The sequence below is a fragment of the Hippopotamus amphibius genome, chromosome 2, assembly GCF_030028045.1.
Source record: "Hippopotamus amphibius kiboko isolate mHipAmp2 chromosome 2, mHipAmp2.hap2, whole genome shotgun sequence".
NCBI classification, from domain to species: domain Eukaryota; kingdom Metazoa; phylum Chordata; class Mammalia; order Artiodactyla; family Hippopotamidae; genus Hippopotamus; species Hippopotamus amphibius.
In genome coordinates this window covers 193,845,941-193,866,006 of record NC_080187.1, presented here as the reverse complement: position 1 = coordinate 193,866,006, position 20,066 = coordinate 193,845,941, and the positions used below count along the sequence as shown (strand labels likewise).

Genomic DNA, 20,066 nt, shown 5'->3' with positions numbered 1-20,066 from the left:
TGGCCCCCTCCCTAAGGGACCACGTGCGCCCTGGCCCACAAGCCCATTGCCTTGGGTGGCTCCTTAATGTATACCTCTAGCCCCAGGGTCTTCTCTGACTGCAGACCTGCATCTTCAAGGCCCCCTGATACCTCCTCCTGGACATGTCAAGGCATTTCACCCTCAGCACATCCCAGGCTGAGCCATGGCTATCTCCCTGGACCCGCGTCGGTCCGTGGGCCCCCCATCTCAGGGAAGAGCAGTCAGGCAGGATGAAAATCTCACAGTCAGTCTCCGTGATCCCCTTCCCCATCCTTCTTAGACCCACCTTCCCCAAAGTACTGATGATTTCACCCCCAAACATCACTCAGCTCATCGGCCTTGGCACACCCCCACCTGCATCCCTTCCGCCCTCACACTGAGGCGCTTCTACAGCATCTCTGTCTCCCTGTCTCGGCTCGAGTGCCCACTCCAGCGTGTCCTCCACCAGCAGTGGCGGGGGTATCACAGAAAGGCAAATCTGATCATGTCACCTTCCTACTTGAAACCCCTCCGTGGCTTCTCACTGCTCCCAGAATAAAGCCAATTCCCCTCTGTGGCCCTGCCAGCTCTGGTCCCTCCTCCCACTCCCTGCAGCTACGTTGATTGCTGGGTGGGATGGGAATCTATCCTGGGCTCAGGAAGGGGGCAGGGGAGGGAAAGCACAGCCCTGGGGCTTTGACAGGGTAACGGGGACAGCACAGCCCTTGCTTTGGAGTCAGACGGTCCAGGCTAGAGTCTGAGCTGGCCGAGGGCTGAGCAATGCTTCCGATAACCTATCCACAGAGCTAGGCTTTTCAAAGTCTCATCCTTTCCCTCCTGCAGCCTCCCTTGTGTGGCTGCCAGGGAGGCGTGCAGGGCAGGTGTCTGAGTACAAACCCCAGTTCTTAAAATGCCCAGGGCTAAGCTGATTTGGCCTTGTTACCTCTCTGGATTCAGCCTGACCATGCTTACCTCTCATCCTCTCTGTCCAGCTACCTGGCTTTCCTGCAGCTTCTCAGCAGCGGCAGGTGCACTGGACTTAACACGCTCTGCTGGAACCTTCTCCCCCAGACAGCCTGCCACCTGCGCTCTCCTCTCCTTCAGGTGTTTGCTCGAAGGTCCCTTCTCAAGGGGCCTTGCCAGGCCACAGTCACACCCCACTCCACACACTTCCTATCCCCTCGCCTTGCTCTATTTTTCCTCTTCAGCACTTAGCACTGTGTAACAGACAATACATTCTACTTGCTTATCTTGTTCACTGTCAATCTGCCCAGACTAGAATGTCAGCCTCAGGAGGGCAGAGATTTTGTTAGCTTTTTCATTTCTGGATCTCTGGCATCTAGAATAATACCTGCCACATAAATATGTCTTACAGAAATAAACAGACTTTTTCTTTTCTGCCCTCACTGGGTTATGGGCTGCATGCGAAGCATATCTCTTCGAAGCCAGAGCTCTGTCTCAGATCTTTTTGGAAACGACTCCTTTCTCACCTGCCCCATATTCAGTGCTTCTTGGTGGTCCCTCCCCATCATAGCTGGCTCTCATAATACTCATTACTGAATCCTCAGGACTGGATCACATTTCAGGGTCTTCCTTGGATAAACCAAGTGCCTGAACACTGACGGTCATCATTAATTGATGTCGTCAACTACAAACTGGCACTTGCCATCAGCACTCGCCATCTACTTCTACAAGGATTAAATCGTGTGCTGCTGCAGCTGCGGATTTTCAACACCCCCTGAAAGCAGTTCAGGGTGGAGAGCAGAAATGAGGCACTCTGTGCTCTGGGAGAAACTGGCTGGACAGGTTTTTAGATAGTTAGATATTTTCAGGAGCTTATTTTATGAGCCCAAATTTTGTACCTCCTCATATCTACAAAAACGCTAAAATCCTTCATGGTGACAACTGTTCCTTGAGATTAGAAGAAACCTTCCGCAAAAAAATGTGTGCTCGACTGCATGCACTCCCCCTTCACCAAAATCACATGTGTGCTGACCTTCCCCTTGGGAGCAGTTTCTCAGAGCTCTCTGAAACGCTGTCTCCCAGGCTGCAGTCCTCATTTTGCCCCAAATAAAACTGAAGTCGCAACTCTCCTGTTGTGCATTTCTTTAAGCTGACCACACTGATGTTCATTTATAATTACAGTTATTATCCGACATGTTAGGGTCCATGCCGCTCTGCAGTCCCGGCTGTAATTGCTGGCCTTCTGGGGACTGAACTGACGTGGGCTGTGTGGGCCCATTTTCACAGAGGCTGCCCCTGGGAATACAGGCATGCAAGCTTTTGGCAAGTGGTAGAGCCCCTCCACAATTTTCTCCCTTTCCACTGGTTCTCACTCAAATTGTTTAAGAGCAGAAATGCTGGAAGGGGTTACTGTGTTGTCTGGAAGGGTTTTCTAGCAGCTCTTCTAGCCTGGGGTCTTTCCAGGTGAGTAGGGCAGCATGACCAAGAGGCTGAAAATAAACCAGACTTCCTTCGAAGCATCCCGAGGAGTCTGTACCTCCTGCCCACAAGCCTCCACCGTGCCTTGTGCCAGCTCTCTTCAGGTGACTCTGCTCACGGGCTTCCCAGGACTGGTGCTCAGAGCCCCTTAGAACTCACCCTGTCCCAGGCTCCAGCGCCCAGCCTCCTGCCAGGCCCTGGCTGAGTCCCTGATGGTCACTGCTCCCTGACATATCTGACACCTTGGTGTTTCCAGGTCTTTGCTTGGGTGGTGGCAATGCCACTGCTCACAGCAGGACAGAGATAGTAGCTCAGAGATGCCAGCCACATCTTCATAATTGTCCTATGACCCTTGGACAGGAGACCCTGACAGCTGGGACCACATAACCTGAGAGTCAGCCTAGATGCTGCCTTTCTACTCAAATCATTCTAGCTATTCATCCAGCCAGGAAAACCTAAGGGTCAACTTTAGTCAATTGATTTTCAATCAAACGCAAACATTTGCTGAGCAGGAGGAGGCAGTGAGAGGGTCAGGCAGGAATTGACCCTTAAAAGAACTTGGGGCACCAGCACAGATAGCTTTCATAGCCCATGGAGTGCCCCTTCCCAGGGCTGCTCACTCCTGCCCCTTCCATCTGTCTGTCTGCATCAGAGCAAGCAGAGGAGTGACATCAGTTCTCAGGTATACTGCTTTTCCCAGACAGACTGGATATAAACCTTCCTCAGGGTTGGACCAAAGAGAAGGCCCTTGCTGCCCCAGAACACAGCTGCTTCCAGGCAAGAGTAAACCAGCCTTGCATTCAGAGATGCAGCACTTTTCCCCGACTGCACCAGCTTTGGTTCATCCAAAATGCAATAATGGAGACAAAAAACGAGCGAATTAATTAGAAGAGAGCCAAAATACCCATTTTTCCTCTTTTTCCATTTGCTCCTTTTTCGCCTCTTGGGCCCTGGGGACCAGGCTGTCCATCTGATCCGTTGTGTCCTGGTAACCCATCAATTCCTGGAGGTCCTGCATCAAAACACGGGAAATGGGAACACTTAAAAAAAATCTTCACTGAAGTTAACGTGATCTCTTTTAGCCAGTGAAACTGGGCAGGCATCGATGCCTTTTCTAGATCTTCTCTTGCTTTTTCCTTTCCTTCTCCACCTTCCCTGCCCCCGCCTGAAGCAGTGACAGGTGGGGAACGCTGATAGCAGGTTCTCTAGTGGGAGGGAACAGAAGAGCTGGTGATTGGGATAGAGAGAAGGAGGGGACACAGTGATAGTCAAGGCTGACTTCAGACTCTTCCCCCTTCCCTGCCTCAGTCCCCTCTGAGCGATCCTGGGGAGCCAGCCACCCACATCCTCCCCGTGAACTCGGAAAATCCATGGGCTCTTACCTGCTGGGCCAGGCGGTCCTACAACAGAAAAAAAAATTTTAGAAGATAAACCACAGATGGAAGTAAGTGAACCAACACCACAATCCAAAAAACAAAGAGCACCTTCCCCCTTTTAAAACACTAATCATCTATGGGCCCTAAGGAACTGCCCCGTGCCTTTTATTTAGAACTCAGTATATTTGCCCAAAGATCCTTAAAAACAACTCAACAAAGACCCATTTGCCAATCAAAACCACTTTTAAGTTCCAGTGGACTAAGAATAATTTCTAAGTGGCTTCGCTATAGACTCATAAATCAGTCTTCTCTCAAGCAACCAACTTAATTAAACGAGGTTTAGTGTCAATGCAGGTGGGCACTAGTGCAGCCCTGGCACAGGTAGGTGTCAGGAAGTGCTGCTTTTGCATAGCTGAGATCCGGCTGTCCTGGGAGAAGCCCCAAATGCTCTCATCCAGCCAGCCTGTCTCCTCTAGGCCACCAAGGGGAATTGAGAGGAGAAGCTGGTTTGCTGGGTCTCTATTTTGTTGTAAAAAATAGCCTGAGAAAACTTGAGGGTCCAGATCAGGTAACAAATACCTTTCTTAGTGTGTAATTATCCGAGGATCTAAGGGGTTCAGGTGAATCATTTACACATAATCTAACATAATAATTTTGCTTCCACAAATAGTCTTAGTGTCAATTATTCCATTTAAGCCCCAAACAAGCCAATGAGGTTGTAACATGAACAGTTGAGGGTCTTTTGTTTTTCTGGACCACATATAACAATCACCGACATTGGAGTGGGTAGGTCTTTCTGAAGATGCAAGCCTGTTACTTTTCAGAAAATCTCCATTTACTAAGCACTTCTATGTGCACCAAAATCTACCCGTAAGTAGAAGGCTTGGTTCTTGTGTCTGTTGTGTTTACGACCTATCTGAGGAAGGTGAATACTTTGATGAGATATGAGGGAGCTACAGAGAAGGAAACCCCAACAGAGGTGCCAGGGAATTCTGGGCACAAGGCAGTCTGAGAAGGCCCTCAGAGAGAGTGAGTCTTGATCTGTGGCTCTGAAGACACAGTGGCCTGAAATGGCTGCAGGGGTGAGGGCTGAGCATCCCATGCTGGAGATGGGCTGGAGCAAAGGTACAGGGGTGGAAGCTTCCATGATTCAGGGTGAGAGAAAGGAGGAAGACGGGCTCAGCTGGAGTGTGTAGAGATGCGGCTGCGTATATACTTGGCAGAGGGATGTGGGGCAACAGCACTTGAAAGCCAAGTGGGGGAGGTGTAGACAGTATGCGCATGGCAGTGCAGAGCTATAGCAGATTTTTAAGTGGGAGGTGGGGAGGGGAATGACACTGAAGTTAGCGTGCGTTTGAGATCCTCTCTGTAGATGGAAATGGAATAGAACTAGGAAATGAGATGAGAAAGAGAAGGAAGGGGGTGGGGCAGGGAGAAAATATCCAGAGGATCTTTGTAGTTAACATCTGGGACAAGGCTGTGGATGAATTTGGTTGGTGACTGTAGAGCTCTGGAGGGAGATAAATATTCCAGAAGTATTTCAGCAGAAGAGTGGGCAGGACTCCATGTCTGATTAGGGAGGAGACCACAGAGGAGGTCTCTCAGATGTCTCGGGGCCTGGATACTGATAAGCCTATTTGACAGACATGAAAACTTTTGGAAGGATAAGTGTTTGAAGGTACACTTTCAATACATTCAGTCCTATGTTGGGCAAAAATGATTTGCTGAAAACGGCACGGCATTTAGTAGGGTCAGTGTAGCCTGTAGTCAGTGTGTTCAGTTTATCGCCAGGTGGCGCACACACGCCCTGGTAAGGAGGTGGTGTGGCCCTTTGACAGCTGTCAGAAGAAAACAATCAATCGTCAGTCCCGACTGCAGATGGAGCCAAATTCAGGTGTGCAGATTGGTAGAAAAAGGCAAACAAGCAAGAATCAACTATATATAGTAGGTTTCAAGAGTTCTCAAGGAGGGAGAGATTGGGATTGAGGTATACACATTACCATATATACAATAGAAAACTAATAAGAACCTACTATATAGCACAGGGAACTCTACTTAATACTCTGTAATGACCTAAATGGGAATGGAATCTAAAAAAGAGTGGATATATGTATGTGTATAACTGATTCGCTTTGCTGTACAGCAGAAATTAACACATTATAAATCAATTATACTCCAAAAAAATTAATTAAAAAAAAAAGGGACAGTTCAATAACCATTTCCATGCAGTGGGGTACTGGAGAGAGGTCTTGGCTGGAGCTGTATACTTAGGACACATTAGTTATGGCCAAGGGTGTCACTATGATGAAGTGTTTAGATTAGGGTTTCCTGACCCTGACCTAAGGTCCTTGACACCCTGTGGCTACAGTTCTTACTCATTTGAGGCCACAGAATCAACTAGAATGCTTGTGAAAATGCAGATACCCATCTGGAGATTCTGATTTGGTTTGGATTTAGAGTGAAGCCCAGGAACCTGCATTTAGGTGATTGGGATGCAGGTAGTCCTGGGTCCCCTTGACATGATGTGAACATTTTCTGGGAAAAGAATCAGTCATTATCCTTAAAGGGGTTCCTGACCCTAGAAAGATTGGGAACTACTAGCCTTAAGGTAAAAGTGAAATGTTTGAGCCAAATTTGGGGATGTAGAGAGGTGGACACACCCCATCTGGAGGGAGGCAGGTGATAGAAGAAGCACCAGGAAAGAGAGAGTGATCAGAAGATGGCGGAGGGAAGCCAGCAGGTCTCATGCCTTGAAGCTAGAGAATTTCAGAAGAGAAAGGATGACAAACAGCTCCTAAGAACTCAGGAGCAGAGTGATACAGTGACGATGACTGTCCCAATGTCCCCGGGATGCCAACGGAGCGGCCAGTGGCCCCTTATACCCAGAAGAAGCCCCAAATATTAGTCATTATAATAATGTCAAATGTCAAATGTGTGCCTACTAGTCATGTAGAAAACCATATTTCAGGATGTGCTTTTAGCTCCTGACCCTTCTCCCCTTCTGAAATAACAGACCCTCTAGGAACATGCGTGGGCAGCCATCTGCATATTGACACTGTACACAGGGCTGTCTCCTGGGCCTGACACCAGTGCAGTTACACAGGGCTCCACACTAAGAACGGAGCTCCCTGCTTGGGTTTAAACGCTCTGTGGTGGCTGTTTGGAAGTTCTTAACCATTTTTTCTTTGAATGTGTGTTTTGAAGTGATGTGCAATGGGACGGTGAGCATGTCCCAGGGGCTTTGAGCCTTGATTTGTATGTGGCCCTGCCTCCTACCACCTCCCTGCCTCCCCAGGACAGATTTCCCCTGCCTGCTCCTGTGCTGCTTGATGTGTCCTCCCTACTCCCCGTCCCATCAACGACTGCTGCCACCCGCCACCCCAGTGGGGGCCCAGGCTCGAGTACAGGGGAGGCTAGGGTTGGTGTGTGCCCTGCATGCCTGAGTCACAGGGAGCCCCGTGCCTGTGAGTCAGCGAGTATCAGTCTGCCTGATACTCGGTGAGTATCCCATGCCTCAGGGAGTACGACCTTAAGCAGCAAATAAAAAGCCCCACCATGGCAAGTCAAGAGAGACTGTGGAAGAAAGGAAAAAAGCCTTTTTCCTGCTTCTTGAACAAGGGACCCTGCATTTTCATTTTGTACTGGGCCCTGCAAATGGCTCTGATTACCCCACCCCAACTCCTAGCTGGGGATGATTAGAATTGGGTAGATGCTTGATAGGAGCTGAACCCCTTAGACTTTTTATCCTTACAATCTAAAGTTGAGCCACAATGCCCCTACTTATGTAAGCTAGAGGTCTGTGGATGGCCATGCACAGTGAAAAATGTCAGTCTGCAGAGAGAAGAAAATGAAGGAGAGAGAAGCAGAGATGAGAGTCAGAAAGGCTGAGAGAGGAGCTGTGTGGGTTCCTGGTGGCTTTCCAGTTCCTGGCTCCAGGCCCCTGGGCCTGGCTGCCTCCCCTGCCCTGCTGGCCTCTCTGTGACATACCCTTGTGTCTCATGAGGCAAGCCTTGTGTTCACCAAACTCAGTTTCATTGTCATCTTCCTGGACCCACAGAGAGATTGTGTTTCCCAGCCTTCCTTCCATGATGGGAATGGGGAAGGGAGATGCTTCCAGGCCTGACCTTTTAAAGTACCCAGTGGATGTCATCCTTTGTTCCTCTCTCTTCCCTTGGGCGTGACCTTGGTGCCTGCTGCTGAGATGATGGAGCCACAAGATGGTAGCACTTGGATCCTTGAGTCCCCGGAACTGTCTTGGACAGTCACCCAAACTTCGCTGGACTTTGTGGAGTGAGAAATAAGCCTTTGCTGTGTTAAGCCACTGAGATTTTAAGGTTTAATTGTTACCAGAGCGTGGCCAAACCTAGCTTGACAAATACATCCCTCTGTCTTTATCCCTTATAACCTCTCACCCCCTTTTCCTCATTTAAGCTCTAGTGGGTTCCTGTTACCAGCAAATAGTAGAATCTTAATCAGAGACAGGAAATTTAGGCACCAAAGTTACGTGGAATGAGTAATAAAAAAGTGTAAGTCTCACTTCCTGCCTTCAAGCGCAGGTGCTGGTCAGTGGCTAACCCTACGGGCTCTGGAAAGCCTGACTCCCTGATTCCTCCCACCACAGCCATTCCAAGTCATAGGAGAAGATGCTTATCTCTAATTTCCTTTTAGTAGCCTCCCTTTTCACTTCGGGGTGGTGTCAGAACTGATGTTGTCTGACCCAAGGGACGGGCTTAGCACAGCAGTGACCACAGAGGAAGTGGCTACACATTTCCCAAAGCCTTGCTGGTAGAGGGGGAAAAAAAGAAGCCAAAAAATCCAAATAGAAAGTAAGGCCTGGTTCTGCTGCCATAGAAAGACCTAGTGTAAATATGACTTCATAAACCTGATACTTCCTGGCCTGGAAAACTTCCAAGGTAGGTAGTCTTCATTCCCTCCTACTCCTAATCCCAGCAAGGACTCGCTGGGGGTGGGGATTCATGCCAGCCACAGCTTCAGGGCCAGACAGGAGCTCTGGCCAGAGTGGGTGTGGTCTCCTTTTTCCCCTTGGGAGGCAGGCATGCTTGGCTTTCCTTAAGGGACTGCCTGAGAGGGTCAAGCCGGAATACACCTTTGCAGCCTGACTGCAGCCTGAATCCACCAACACTGAAACAACTGGCTAGTTTGCTCAGTGAGGCCAGCTGAGTGAAAACATCATCAGCTGCACTGGCTGTTCTGAGAACGGCATATGCATTTGTTCACGAAAGGCTGGCCTGGCTGGAGCTTTGAGGCCTCAGTTCCCACCCTCTGTGTGTTGGGCCATCCTCTGCAACCGCCCCTGCTGCCAGCTCCTCTGCCAGTCCCAGGGCACCTGACATGGAAAAGTATGTATCTTTCCTCACATGACCCCATTAGACTGAAGCTTTGGTCCAATCTCACTGGTTTGGTGCATTTTGACTTTGGGTTATGGCCATGGCAACCTTAAAAATGAATAGAGTAAGGATGGCAAATAGGTTTTATTCCAAGTGCCCGTTCTAATCAATTAGCACAACTTTTTGCGACCCCAGAAATAATGACCTGAGACCTGAGGCCATGCTCAGCAGCAACTGTGATCCACTATTGATGTCTGCCTGGATATAGGATAAGAAGTATTATCACTGGGTTGGAGTCACATGGCTGCAAGGAGGATGGGCACTGTGGATTCAAAGTGCCTTTGTCGCAACAAACAGTTCAGCAATAAGATGGTTTAGAGATTTTCCAACAAGCCTACATGTGGAGGTCACTGGAAGTGAAGAATTACCTAAGACGTGTCTTCTTCAAGATACCTGCTCTTCCAGAAGATATGCTTCCGGGCTCCCAAGGAAACTTGGGCTCAGGGTTAAGATGCATCCAGAAAACCATATGTCATTTGACAAACTCTGCACTAGCAAACCCCCCTGGCTACTCTAGCTAGTGAACTGCTTTCACCATTCACCTGAGATGTCACTGGCTGCGCAAAACTATACAACATCTGTCCTTGTTCCCAGAGCAACAACAGCTGAGTCCTGGGAAAGGGACAGGAATGGGGTTTCATGGGCACCGCGGGACTAGCCTCAAGTCAGAAGCACCTGCTTTTTTAAAGATGAATCCAGTGGAGAGCTAGATCTTGTTCTCAGGCTCCAAGCCCATGATCTGCCCTGGCAATCTTTCCTGAAGGCATCTTCTGGGAGCTCTGGGCCAAGGCTCTCTGAAGTTCCCCAGTTCAGTCATGGGTCCTGTCACCTCCCTGCCCCCAATCCAGGCAGCTGGGCCTATCCCTAGGTATCTCCCTGCCTTGCAACGTGTACTTTTCATACCGAAGTTTTAATTGAAGAGCTTTCTGTGTAAAAGGAAGCCCAGTTTCAACCTGTCACGAAAAAAGAAGGGGCTGGCTTTTGAAAAGCATTTTTAGGTGCCAAAGAATAACCTCCTCAACCCATTTCCAGCACAGATGCGATCCCGCCCATCTCTCCTAAGTGGTCTCAATAGCTCCAGCCCACATTCACTGAACAGCCTGGCTCTCATTCTATCACTATAAAAATCAAAAAGGAAGAGGCTTTCCCTGTGCCTCTCAACAGGGCTTTTGTGCCTGTAATTCCATCCATTTGAGCATTTCTCTAGCGCTCATTACTGTCACACGCAGAAACGCTGAAAAGGGACTCCCAGGGATGGAAGAAAGGTACTTAAGCCACAAGGGTTTCAGAATAAAGGATCAAGCTGTTCTGAAGATATTTAATTTTCTGTGAGGGCTGAAATGTGACTTGAGTAATTCAATTAGCATTTTCTTTTTTTTTTTAATTAATTTTTTTGGAGTATAGTTGCTTTACAACGTTGTGTTAGCTTCTACTGCACAGCAAAATGAATCAGCCATACGTATACATATATCCCCTCCCTTTTTCAATTAGCATTATCTAAGAAGCCACAGGATTATAGCTTTTTTCTCTGAAGCTAAACTAAGCAAACAAGAATCAGCCTTGGACTCAGGGTTCCTCAGGGAAGCATCTTTCTTAGCAGCCCACCACCCCCATTAAGCACTTACATAAATCACAGGTTCAGTCACTTAACAGACTCAACCAGAGCTCCTAATACGTGGCAGGTAACGAGAGGTCCTGGGAAGAATATTGCAGAAGAGGTTTCTTACAGCTCCATGCACACTGTGCAGAGTTTCTCAGCCTCCACCAGTGCAGCCCTGTGAAGTGACCAGGACCTCCCCAGAACCTGGGGTTATAGACGGAGGAGACCCAACACAAGCTTCAGATGGCTCCAAAGTGTTGTGGTGATCTTCAAAGTCCACGAGAGCTGTGCATTTACACCATAATAGAATTTTTTCTTTTTTCTTTTTTAATTGAAGTAGAATTGACATATGTTAGTTTTAGGTGTACTACATAGTGATTCAACATTTATGTACATTACAGATTGACCACCATAAGTCTAGTAATTTGTCACAATACAAAGTAACTGCAATAATACTGACTATATTCCCTATGCTGGACACTACATCCCCATGACTCGTTTATTTTACAACTGGAAGTTTGTACCTCACTCATTTCACTTTTCTCCCAATCCCCTCTCCTCGGCAACCATCTGTTTGTTCTCTGTATCAGTGAGTCTGTTTCTGTTTTACTATGTTTGTTCATTTGTTTTCTAGATTCCACATATGAGTGAAATCATACAATGTTTGTCTTTCTCCATCAGACTTATTTCATTTGGCTTATTACCCTCTAGGTCCATCCGTTTTGCTGCAATGGCAAAATTTCATTCTTTTTTAATGGCTGAGTAGTATTCCGTTGTATATATGTACCACATCTTCTTTATCCATTCATCTATCAGTGGGCACTTAGGATGCTTTCATATTTTGGCTATTGTAAATAATACTGCAGTGAACATAGAGGTGCATATATCTTTTCTAATCAGTTTTGTTTTCTTCAGATACTAAGTAGTGGAATTGCTGGATAATATGGTAGTTTTACTTTTAATTTTTTGAGGAACCTCCATGCTGTTTTCCATAGTGGCTGCACCAGCTTACAATCCCACCAGCAGTGCATGAGAGTCCCCCTTTTCCCACCTCCTTGACATTTGTTTTTAGTTGTCTTTTTGATAATAGTCATTTTAACAGGAGTGATGTGATAGCTCATTGTGGTTTTGAATTGTGTTTCCTTGATTAGTGATGTTGAGCATCTCTTCATGTGTCTGTTGGTCATCTGTATGTCTTCCTTAGAAAAATGTTTATTCATGTCCTCTACCCAGTTTTTAATTGAATTGTTTTGGGTTTTTTTATATTGAGTTGCTTGAGTTCTTTATATATTTTGGATATTCACCTCTTAACAGATACATCAGTTGCAAATATCTTTTCCCATTTCTTTGGTTGCCTTTTCATTTTGTTGATGGTTTCCTTTGCTGTGCAAAAGATTTTTAGTTTTATGTAGTCCCATTTGTTTAGTTTTTGTATTTGTTGCCCTTGCCTGAAGAGACAGAGCCAAAAAAAATATTGCTAAGACTGATGTCAAAGAGTGTACTGCCTGTTTTCTTCTTACATTTTAAGTCATTAATCCATTCTGAGTTTATTTTTGCCTATGGCATAAGAAAGTAGTCCAGTTTCATTCTTTTGCATGTGGCTGTCCAGTTTCCCCAACACCATTTTATTGAAGAGACTGTCTTTTCTCCACTTACTGTTATTGGCTCCTTTGTCATAAATTAATTGACCATAAAGCATGGGTTTATTTTCAGGCTCTCTATTCTGTTCCATTGATCTATGTGCCTGTTTTTGTGCCAGAACCATACAGTTTTGGTTACTTTATCTTTGTAATGTTTGAAATCAGGAAGTTTGAAGTTCTTTGTTCTTCTTCCTTAAGATTGCTTTGGCTATTTGGGGTCTTTTGTGGTTTCATACAAATCTTAGGATTACTTGTCTCAGTTCTGTGAAAAATAACATTGGCATTTTGATAGGGATTCTACTGACTCTGTAGATTGCCTTAGGGTCATTTTAACATATTAATTCTTCCAATCAGCAAATACAATATATCTTTCCATCTGCTTGTGTCATCTTCAGTTTCTTTCATCAGTGTCTTATGTTTTCCGAGTACCAGTCTCTTATCTCCTCAGAGATTCATATATAACAACTTATGTTATAGTAGTCTATTTTAAGTTGATAGTCACTTAAGTTTGAGCACATTCTACATTTTCACTTCCCCGCCCTTCATTTTATGTTTTTGACATCATATTTTACATCTTTTTTGTTTATCTCTTAACTAATTATTTTAGATATAGATTATTTTACTGCTTTTGCCTTTTAACCTTAATATTAGCTTTCTAGGTAGTTGATCCACTATTTTTACTATATGTTTGCTGTTACCATTGAAATTTTTTTCTTTCATAATTTTCTTATTTCTAATTATGGCCTTTTCTTTTCCATTTAAAGAAATCCTTTTAATATTTCTTTTAAGGCCTGTTTAGTGATAATGAACTCCCTCACCAGCTTTTGCTTATCTGAGACTCTCTTTATGTCTCCTTTAATTCTAAATGCTAACCTTGTTGGGTAAAGTATTCTTGGTTGTAAATTTTTTCCTTTCAATACTTTCAACATCATGCCACTCCCTTCTGGCCTATAAAGTTTCTGCTGAAAAATCAGCTGATAGTCTTATAGGGGTTTCCTTGCACGTAACTAGTGTTTTGTTTTTTGTTTTTTAATTAATTATTTTATTTATTTATTGGCTGCGTTGGGTCTTCGTTGCTGCACACAGGCTTTCTCTAGTTGCGGTGAGCAGGGGGCTAGTCTTCATTGTGGTGCGCAGGCTCCTCATTGTAGTGGCCTCTCTTGTTGTGGAGCACGGGCCCTAGGTGCGTGGGCTTCAATAGTTGTGGCACATGGGCTCAGTAGTTGTGGCTCATGGGCTCTAGAGCACAGGTTCAATAATTGTGGCACATGGGCTTAGTTGCTCTGTGGCATGTGGAATCTTCCCAGGGCAGGGCTCGAACCCTTGTCCCCTGCATTGGCAGGCAGGTTCTTTACCACTGCACCACCTAGGAAGTCCGTAACTAGTGTTTTTTTTCTTGCTGCTTATAAGATTCTCTCTTTAACTTTTGACATTTTAATTACAATGTGTCTTGGTGTGGACCTCTTTGGGTTCATCTTTTGGGGGATTCTCCATGCTTCCTGGACTTGGATGTCTGTTTCCTTTGCCAAGTTAGGGAAGTTTTCAGACACTATTTCTTCAGGTAGGTTTTCTGTCTGTCCGTCCCTCTCTCTCTCTCTCTCTCTCTTTCTTCTCCTTCTGGGAACCCTGTAATGTGAATGTTAGTATGTTTGACCCAGAGCTCCCTTAAACTATCTCATTGTTTAAAATTCTTTTTTCTTTTCACTGTTTTGAATAGGTGATTTTCACTATGCTGTCTTCTAGATTGCTGATCTGTTCTGCATTTTCGAATCTGCTGTTTATTCATTCTAGTGTGTTTTTCATTTCAATTATTATATTCTTCAGTTCTGATTGGTTTTTTGAAATTTTTTCTCTCTCTTTGTTTAAATTCTCACTGAGTTCATCCATTATTTTCTCAAGCAGTGGGCATCTTTATGACTGTTACTTTGAACTCTTTATCTTATAAGTTGCTTATCTCTGTTTAATTTAGCTCCTTTTCTGATGTTTTGTCTTGTTTTTTCATTTGGAAGCTATTTATTTTGCCCAACTCTCTGTGTTTGTTTCTACGTATTAGGAATGTCAGCTACATCTCCTAGTCTTGGAAGAGTGGCCTTATGTAGAAGGTGTCCTATGGGGCTCAGTGATGCAATCCCCTCTGGTCACTAGAGCACTGCTGCAGGCTTGTTGATGTGCAGGGCTGGCCTTCAGTGCAACTGGCTTCAAGACCAGGCTGGGACTATTATGGATGCCCTGTGGTGCGTGGCTGGCCCTCTGGAGTGGGAGCCACTTTGGAGGGGTGCTGGTGCCAGCCAGGGCTGCCCACCTGGATGGGGCAGGGCAGAAAGTGTTTTGGAGGGACTGGCTGAAGTGGGTTCTCAGGGGAACGTCAGGGTGGGTCACACAGTGCTAGTCAAGTCGATGAACAGTGACAGAAATGTGCCTCCCAGTGGTTCCATCCCCAGGGAAAGTTCCTCCAGATCTCTGTCCCTGCAGCACATGCCTTAAAATTGATCAGTGAATCTCCTTCTCATATGACCTAAGCCGTTTCCATGCTGCTGACTCTGTGCTGGAAGTCAGAGCAAGTGAATGTGTGTGATGTGCACGCCCTTCAGGAGCAGAGTCTCAGTTTCCCACAGCACATTCAGCTCTCCTGAACATAAACCTTACTGGTTTTCAAAGCCAGGAATTATGGGGGCTCGTCTTCCCAGTCCAGGTCCCCCAGGCTGATGTGGGGCCTGATGTGGGGTTTGTTCCCCTTGCTCCTCAGGGGGAATCTCTGTGACTGTGACATCCCTCCTGCTTGTGGGTCACTGCAGTGGGGGTGTGGGTTTGACTAGATTGTGTCTCTGCTACCTCTACCAGTCTCACTGTGTTCTTTTCTTTCTGTCCTTAGTTTAGAAAATCTGTTCTGCTAGTCTTCAGGTTGTTCTCAGAGAGAGTTGTTCTGTAAGTAACTGTAGTTTCGGTATGTCCATGGGAGGAAGTGAGCTCAGGATCTTCATACACTGTCCTCTGGATCTGGACCTCTCCATAATAGATTTTTAATGCAAAAATAATTTCCCTCTGTTTCCTCAGAATGCTGCCCCTCCAAAGAGGCAGGAAATGCAGTGTCTGAAATCAGGCACTCTAGGCCCATCCTTAGGCCTGGTTAGTGTTTGGTTGGGGCAGAGGGTGATGAATTGGGTGACTGGCCTCAGTTCAAAGTACCACGCATTTCTAATTACCTAAGACCTAGTTATTTTCCATCACTATATTACTATGGCAATACTGAAAATATTACTGTTTTTCATAATTATATTACAATTGAGTTTTAGCTCATTAAAACATCTGATAAAAGCAAACCAACATGTATTTTCATAACTTAAAGTGTTCCTAGGTATTCACTCTTTCCTGGCCCTTTGGCCAGCACATGTGTTCCCCATGTGAGCTTCTGAAGGCAGGGGGCAGGTGTCCCTCCCTTGAGATAAGAGGCCGGTCTCTGTCAGACTCTGGTATAATCAAATCAAGACCACCCCCTGAGACTTCCCTGGTAGTCCAGTCTTTAAGACTCCATGCTTCCACTGCAGGGGGCACAGGCTCAATTCCTGATTGGGGAACTAAGATCCTCTGCAGCCCCCCCCAAAAAAAACAAAGGCCACTCCCCTGTTCCCCTGCCCCATCCATCAGCCATTCCTGGTCCTAAGGCTTGATAAACGCATTGAGGTTAATTCCCTCCCTCCTTTCTGTTTGTCCTTGATTCACTGAGTGGAGGGGGGCAGAGTATGACCAACCTCCAGGCCCAACCGACATGTAGTAGGCACCACACAAAGCATCCTTCATAAAAAGTGTTTTCTTGACTAATTAGCAGTTATCATCTAGAGATTCCCATTCAAGCTACATGTACGATATAGGGAAATAATTACTTCTGGTAAGAGCTCTCTACCACTTAGCAAGGTCTTTTTCCTTTCTTTCTTTTCCCTTTTAAAAAACGAATGGGAATAAGGAAAACATCAATGGCCTCAGTTCAAGGTACCATGCATTTCTAATTGCCCAAGACCTAGTTATTTTCCACAACTGTATTTCTATGGCAACACCAAAAATATTATTATTTTTCAAAATTATATTACTATTGATTTTCAGCCCATTGAAAACATCTGGTATACAAGTAAAACAACATACATTTTTACAAGCTAAGGAGTTCCTAGGTGTTCATTCTGCCCCTGGCCCTTTGGCCAGTACATGTGTTCCCCACGTAAGCTGCTCTTGCTCAGGGCCAGGTGAGCTTACCTGTCAGGCAGATACCCCTGGTGCTGTTGCACAGGTCCACCATCACTCGGATCTGCAGGAAGAGAGGACCATTAATAGCAGCACAGTAGGCAGTGGGCCCTGAACTTGCCCTTTATTCAGACAAGCAGAAAGCAATTTAAAAAATTTACGAAATAACTTCAGGAGAATATGTAGAAATCCAAGGAAATGTTAACCTAAAACTGAAAAGAAACTCTTAAAAGATCTAAAGATTTTTTACATCGGCAGCTCATTTATTAACATTGTCAACAGAATCTCCTTGATTTCTATCAAACTCTGAGAAGGCAGAGGATGGGGAAGGAATCGCCAAATCTACATCCAAGCCGCCCCCCCCCCCCCCCCCCATTGTCTGAAGGGATCAATCTACGGCTCTGAATAAAGAGGGCTGGTGAGCTTAGCAGTCAGAAGCAAGCACTCATCTGACTGAGTATGGGTGAGGGACTTCACTTGCCATTTTGGTTCCCTCTGAAAATGTAGATTATAGGAGTAGCTGCCTTGAGGGTTAGGCAGCTCCATGTCTAGCATGTGGAAACTGCCCCTAGAGGAGTGATTCTCATGCCATGTGGACATTGCCTACTTGCCACTGAATGGTCACCTGGAATGCATGGTCATTGCACTGTGGTACCATCCTGACACCTGGTTCCTACATACCACTTTCCACTCCTCCCCTCATTCATTTTTCACACTGCTGCTAATAGCTTCACAAAACCCAAATCTGATCAGGTGAGCCCTGATTCAAACACTTTTGTGACTCCTTGCTGCTGTCAAGATACAGCAAAATTCCTCCTGCTCCAGCATCATCTCACACCATTCCCCCTTCCCTTTCCATTCTCTAGTTCCACTCTGCCTGTTTGCTCATCTGTAAAATGGGGCTATTAGTAGTACTTACATCTTAGGATTGTTGTGAAGCTTAAGTGAAGTTATATGTGAAATTCTTAGAACAGTGCCTGGTATGTAGGAAGTACACACAAAAGTGTTTTCTGTTCTGTGGAGGCAGCAGATAGTGTGGATAGAGCATGAATCCTGAAATCAAACTGCTTGTATTCAAATCATGGCTTTGCCATCACAGGCAGTGTGGCTTTGGGAAAGTTACTTAACCTCTCTGTGCTGCAGTGTCCTTGTCTGTAAATGGAGTTAACAGTACCTACCTTACTTAAAGCCTGGTTATGCACATAAATGAGTGAACACATGCAACATGCTTACAACAGGGCCCAGCATATGATAAGCAAATTATTTATGCTACTGTTTTGATGGTTCCTTGGATATGCCGGGAATGACTTAGTTAATCTACCAATTTACCATCCAAGAATTTCAAATTTATACATAGAGCAATTTTTAGACCCAAATAATGTGGCATTTCAAAATTGTGGGAAGAAACATTAGCAGTTGGGAAATGGAGTTGAGACAGCTGGATAGACATGTGGGGAGAAAATAAAAAGATGGATCCCTATTTCACTGAGCAGCATTAATCAAAAAGTTAACAGTTCAAAACAAACTAGTGAAAATACCGAAGGAAACTTTGGGAAAAATATTTACAATGGTATTAGAGTAGGAAAGACTTTTCTAAGAAAGAACAACCCCATACTATATATAGGAAAGAAGAATGTGATAAATTTGACTGTCTAACAATTAAAACTTTCTGCATGAGGTAAAATACTACAAGCAATAACAAAGGAGAAATACAAACTTAGAAAAATAATTGCAGAGGGCTTGTATATAAAGAACTGTTACAAAGCGATAAGTAAAGGGGGAGGAAAAAAAAGGACAATGGGCAATGACCCAGGCAGAAAGTTCAAAGAAAAAAAATGTGCCTATCTTCACTTACAGTTGAAGAAATACATCAAGTTACGAAACACTATTTTTACCTCTTAGGTAAAGAGCACTTCTCACAAGGGTGTCAGGAAAATAGCACTCTAATATTGTGTTGATGGAAATGTAAAGGGATGCTGCCTCTTTAGAGGACATTTTGATGATATTTACTAAAATTTAAATGGATCTACCTTTTGCCCCATCAATTACACTTTGAGATTTATTCTACAGATACACTCATACATGCATGAGAAGATGTAAGTACAAAGATGATTGTTGCAGAAACGTGGGCAAGAGCAAAAACTAGAAAAAACCTAAATATTTATCAGTGAGGTCTGGTTAGAGAAATTGTAGCACATTCATACAGTGAAATACTGTTGAAAAGAGTAAATTTAAATCCATAAAGCTGATATTGAGAGATCTCCAAGATACATGAAAAAACACAAGGTACAGAGCAGCATGTGTAAATGCTTTCATTTATATAAAAAAATAGAACATATGAAAGTGCTTCTATATGCTTCTTTCTTGCTGCTTTCCAGATTCTCTCTTTGTCTTTGACTTTCTACAATACTTCTGGAGAGAAACCTAAAAAGGAGAACTAAAGCCTAAAACTCCTCCTCAAGTAAGGAGGAGTAGAGAGCCAGGGTGGGAGGGAGCTAAATTAAGCATGATTTGCCTTTTTGTTTTATTCAAAAATTTCCCTGATTTCTCTCTCAATTAAACTCTTTTTTTAAAAGAACATGTTTTGATTTGAAGGGAAAATTTGTTTTGTCTTCTCCCTAGGTTTATTTTGTTTGCTAGGAGATCCAGAGGGAAGCTTGTACCGTATTTACTTTTTGTGAAGTGTGTCAGCAGGTGCTTATTGACTGCTTCAGAAATTTATTGTGAAATATATCATACATATCACAAAAATATAAAATGTGTGCCAACAGTTTAAAGATGAATAATAAAAAAAACATGTATATACCACCTCCAGCTAAGCAATGCTTTAGAACATCCTAGGTGTCCCTCCCAAAACATACCCTTCCCTCCCAGCCCCCAAAACCCTCTGAGCTGAAGTATATTGGGCAGCGGGACTCTCCCTTTTGTACAGATAAGAACAGAGAGGCTTAGCAAGGTGATATCATTTACTCAAGGCCCACAGCTTGCTCCTGGAAAAGCCAGGCTCAACTCCAGGTTTCCTGATTCCAGCTTTATTGCACTTTCTATTATGACTCTGATGAGTATCTTAACGTAACCAGAAGAAATTTTGATTCACTGAGTTTAGTCATTTTCATAAATTAATGCAATCAGCTGCAATACAAAATTTGTCATCTTAAAAAATGTATAATTGTCCATTGAGAGGACAATTAGAGACTTCACAATGCTTCATTTGTTGCCTGGGGGATCACAGCAGAAGTAGTCGTTGAAAACAACAGAAGCATCAATAGGGAAAATTAACCTTTCTCTCTTTTATGTCCATCACTGGTCTGGGGTTGGCACAGCTTCTGTGAAGAAGCAGTCTTCATTTTCTGACCTTTTGGCTTCA

General features: G+C 44.7%; 1 protein-coding gene across 1 annotated transcript in view; it reads right to left on the bottom strand.

The window, feature by feature from the left end:
* The window catches only part of GLDN (gliomedin), a 67,791-nt gene that overhangs the window by 18,834 nt on the left and 28,891 nt on the right, over positions 1–20,066 (bottom strand). The window contains exons 2-4 of the mRNA XM_057722526.1: positions 16,712–16,763; positions 3,825–3,842; positions 3,347–3,454 (exon numbers count right to left, since the gene is read on the bottom strand). Of these exons, the coding sequence (XP_057578509.1) occupies positions 3,347–3,454; positions 3,825–3,842; positions 16,712–16,763 (178 nt within the window). The remainder of the gene's footprint in view (positions 1–3,346; positions 3,455–3,824; positions 3,843–16,711; positions 16,764–20,066) is intronic.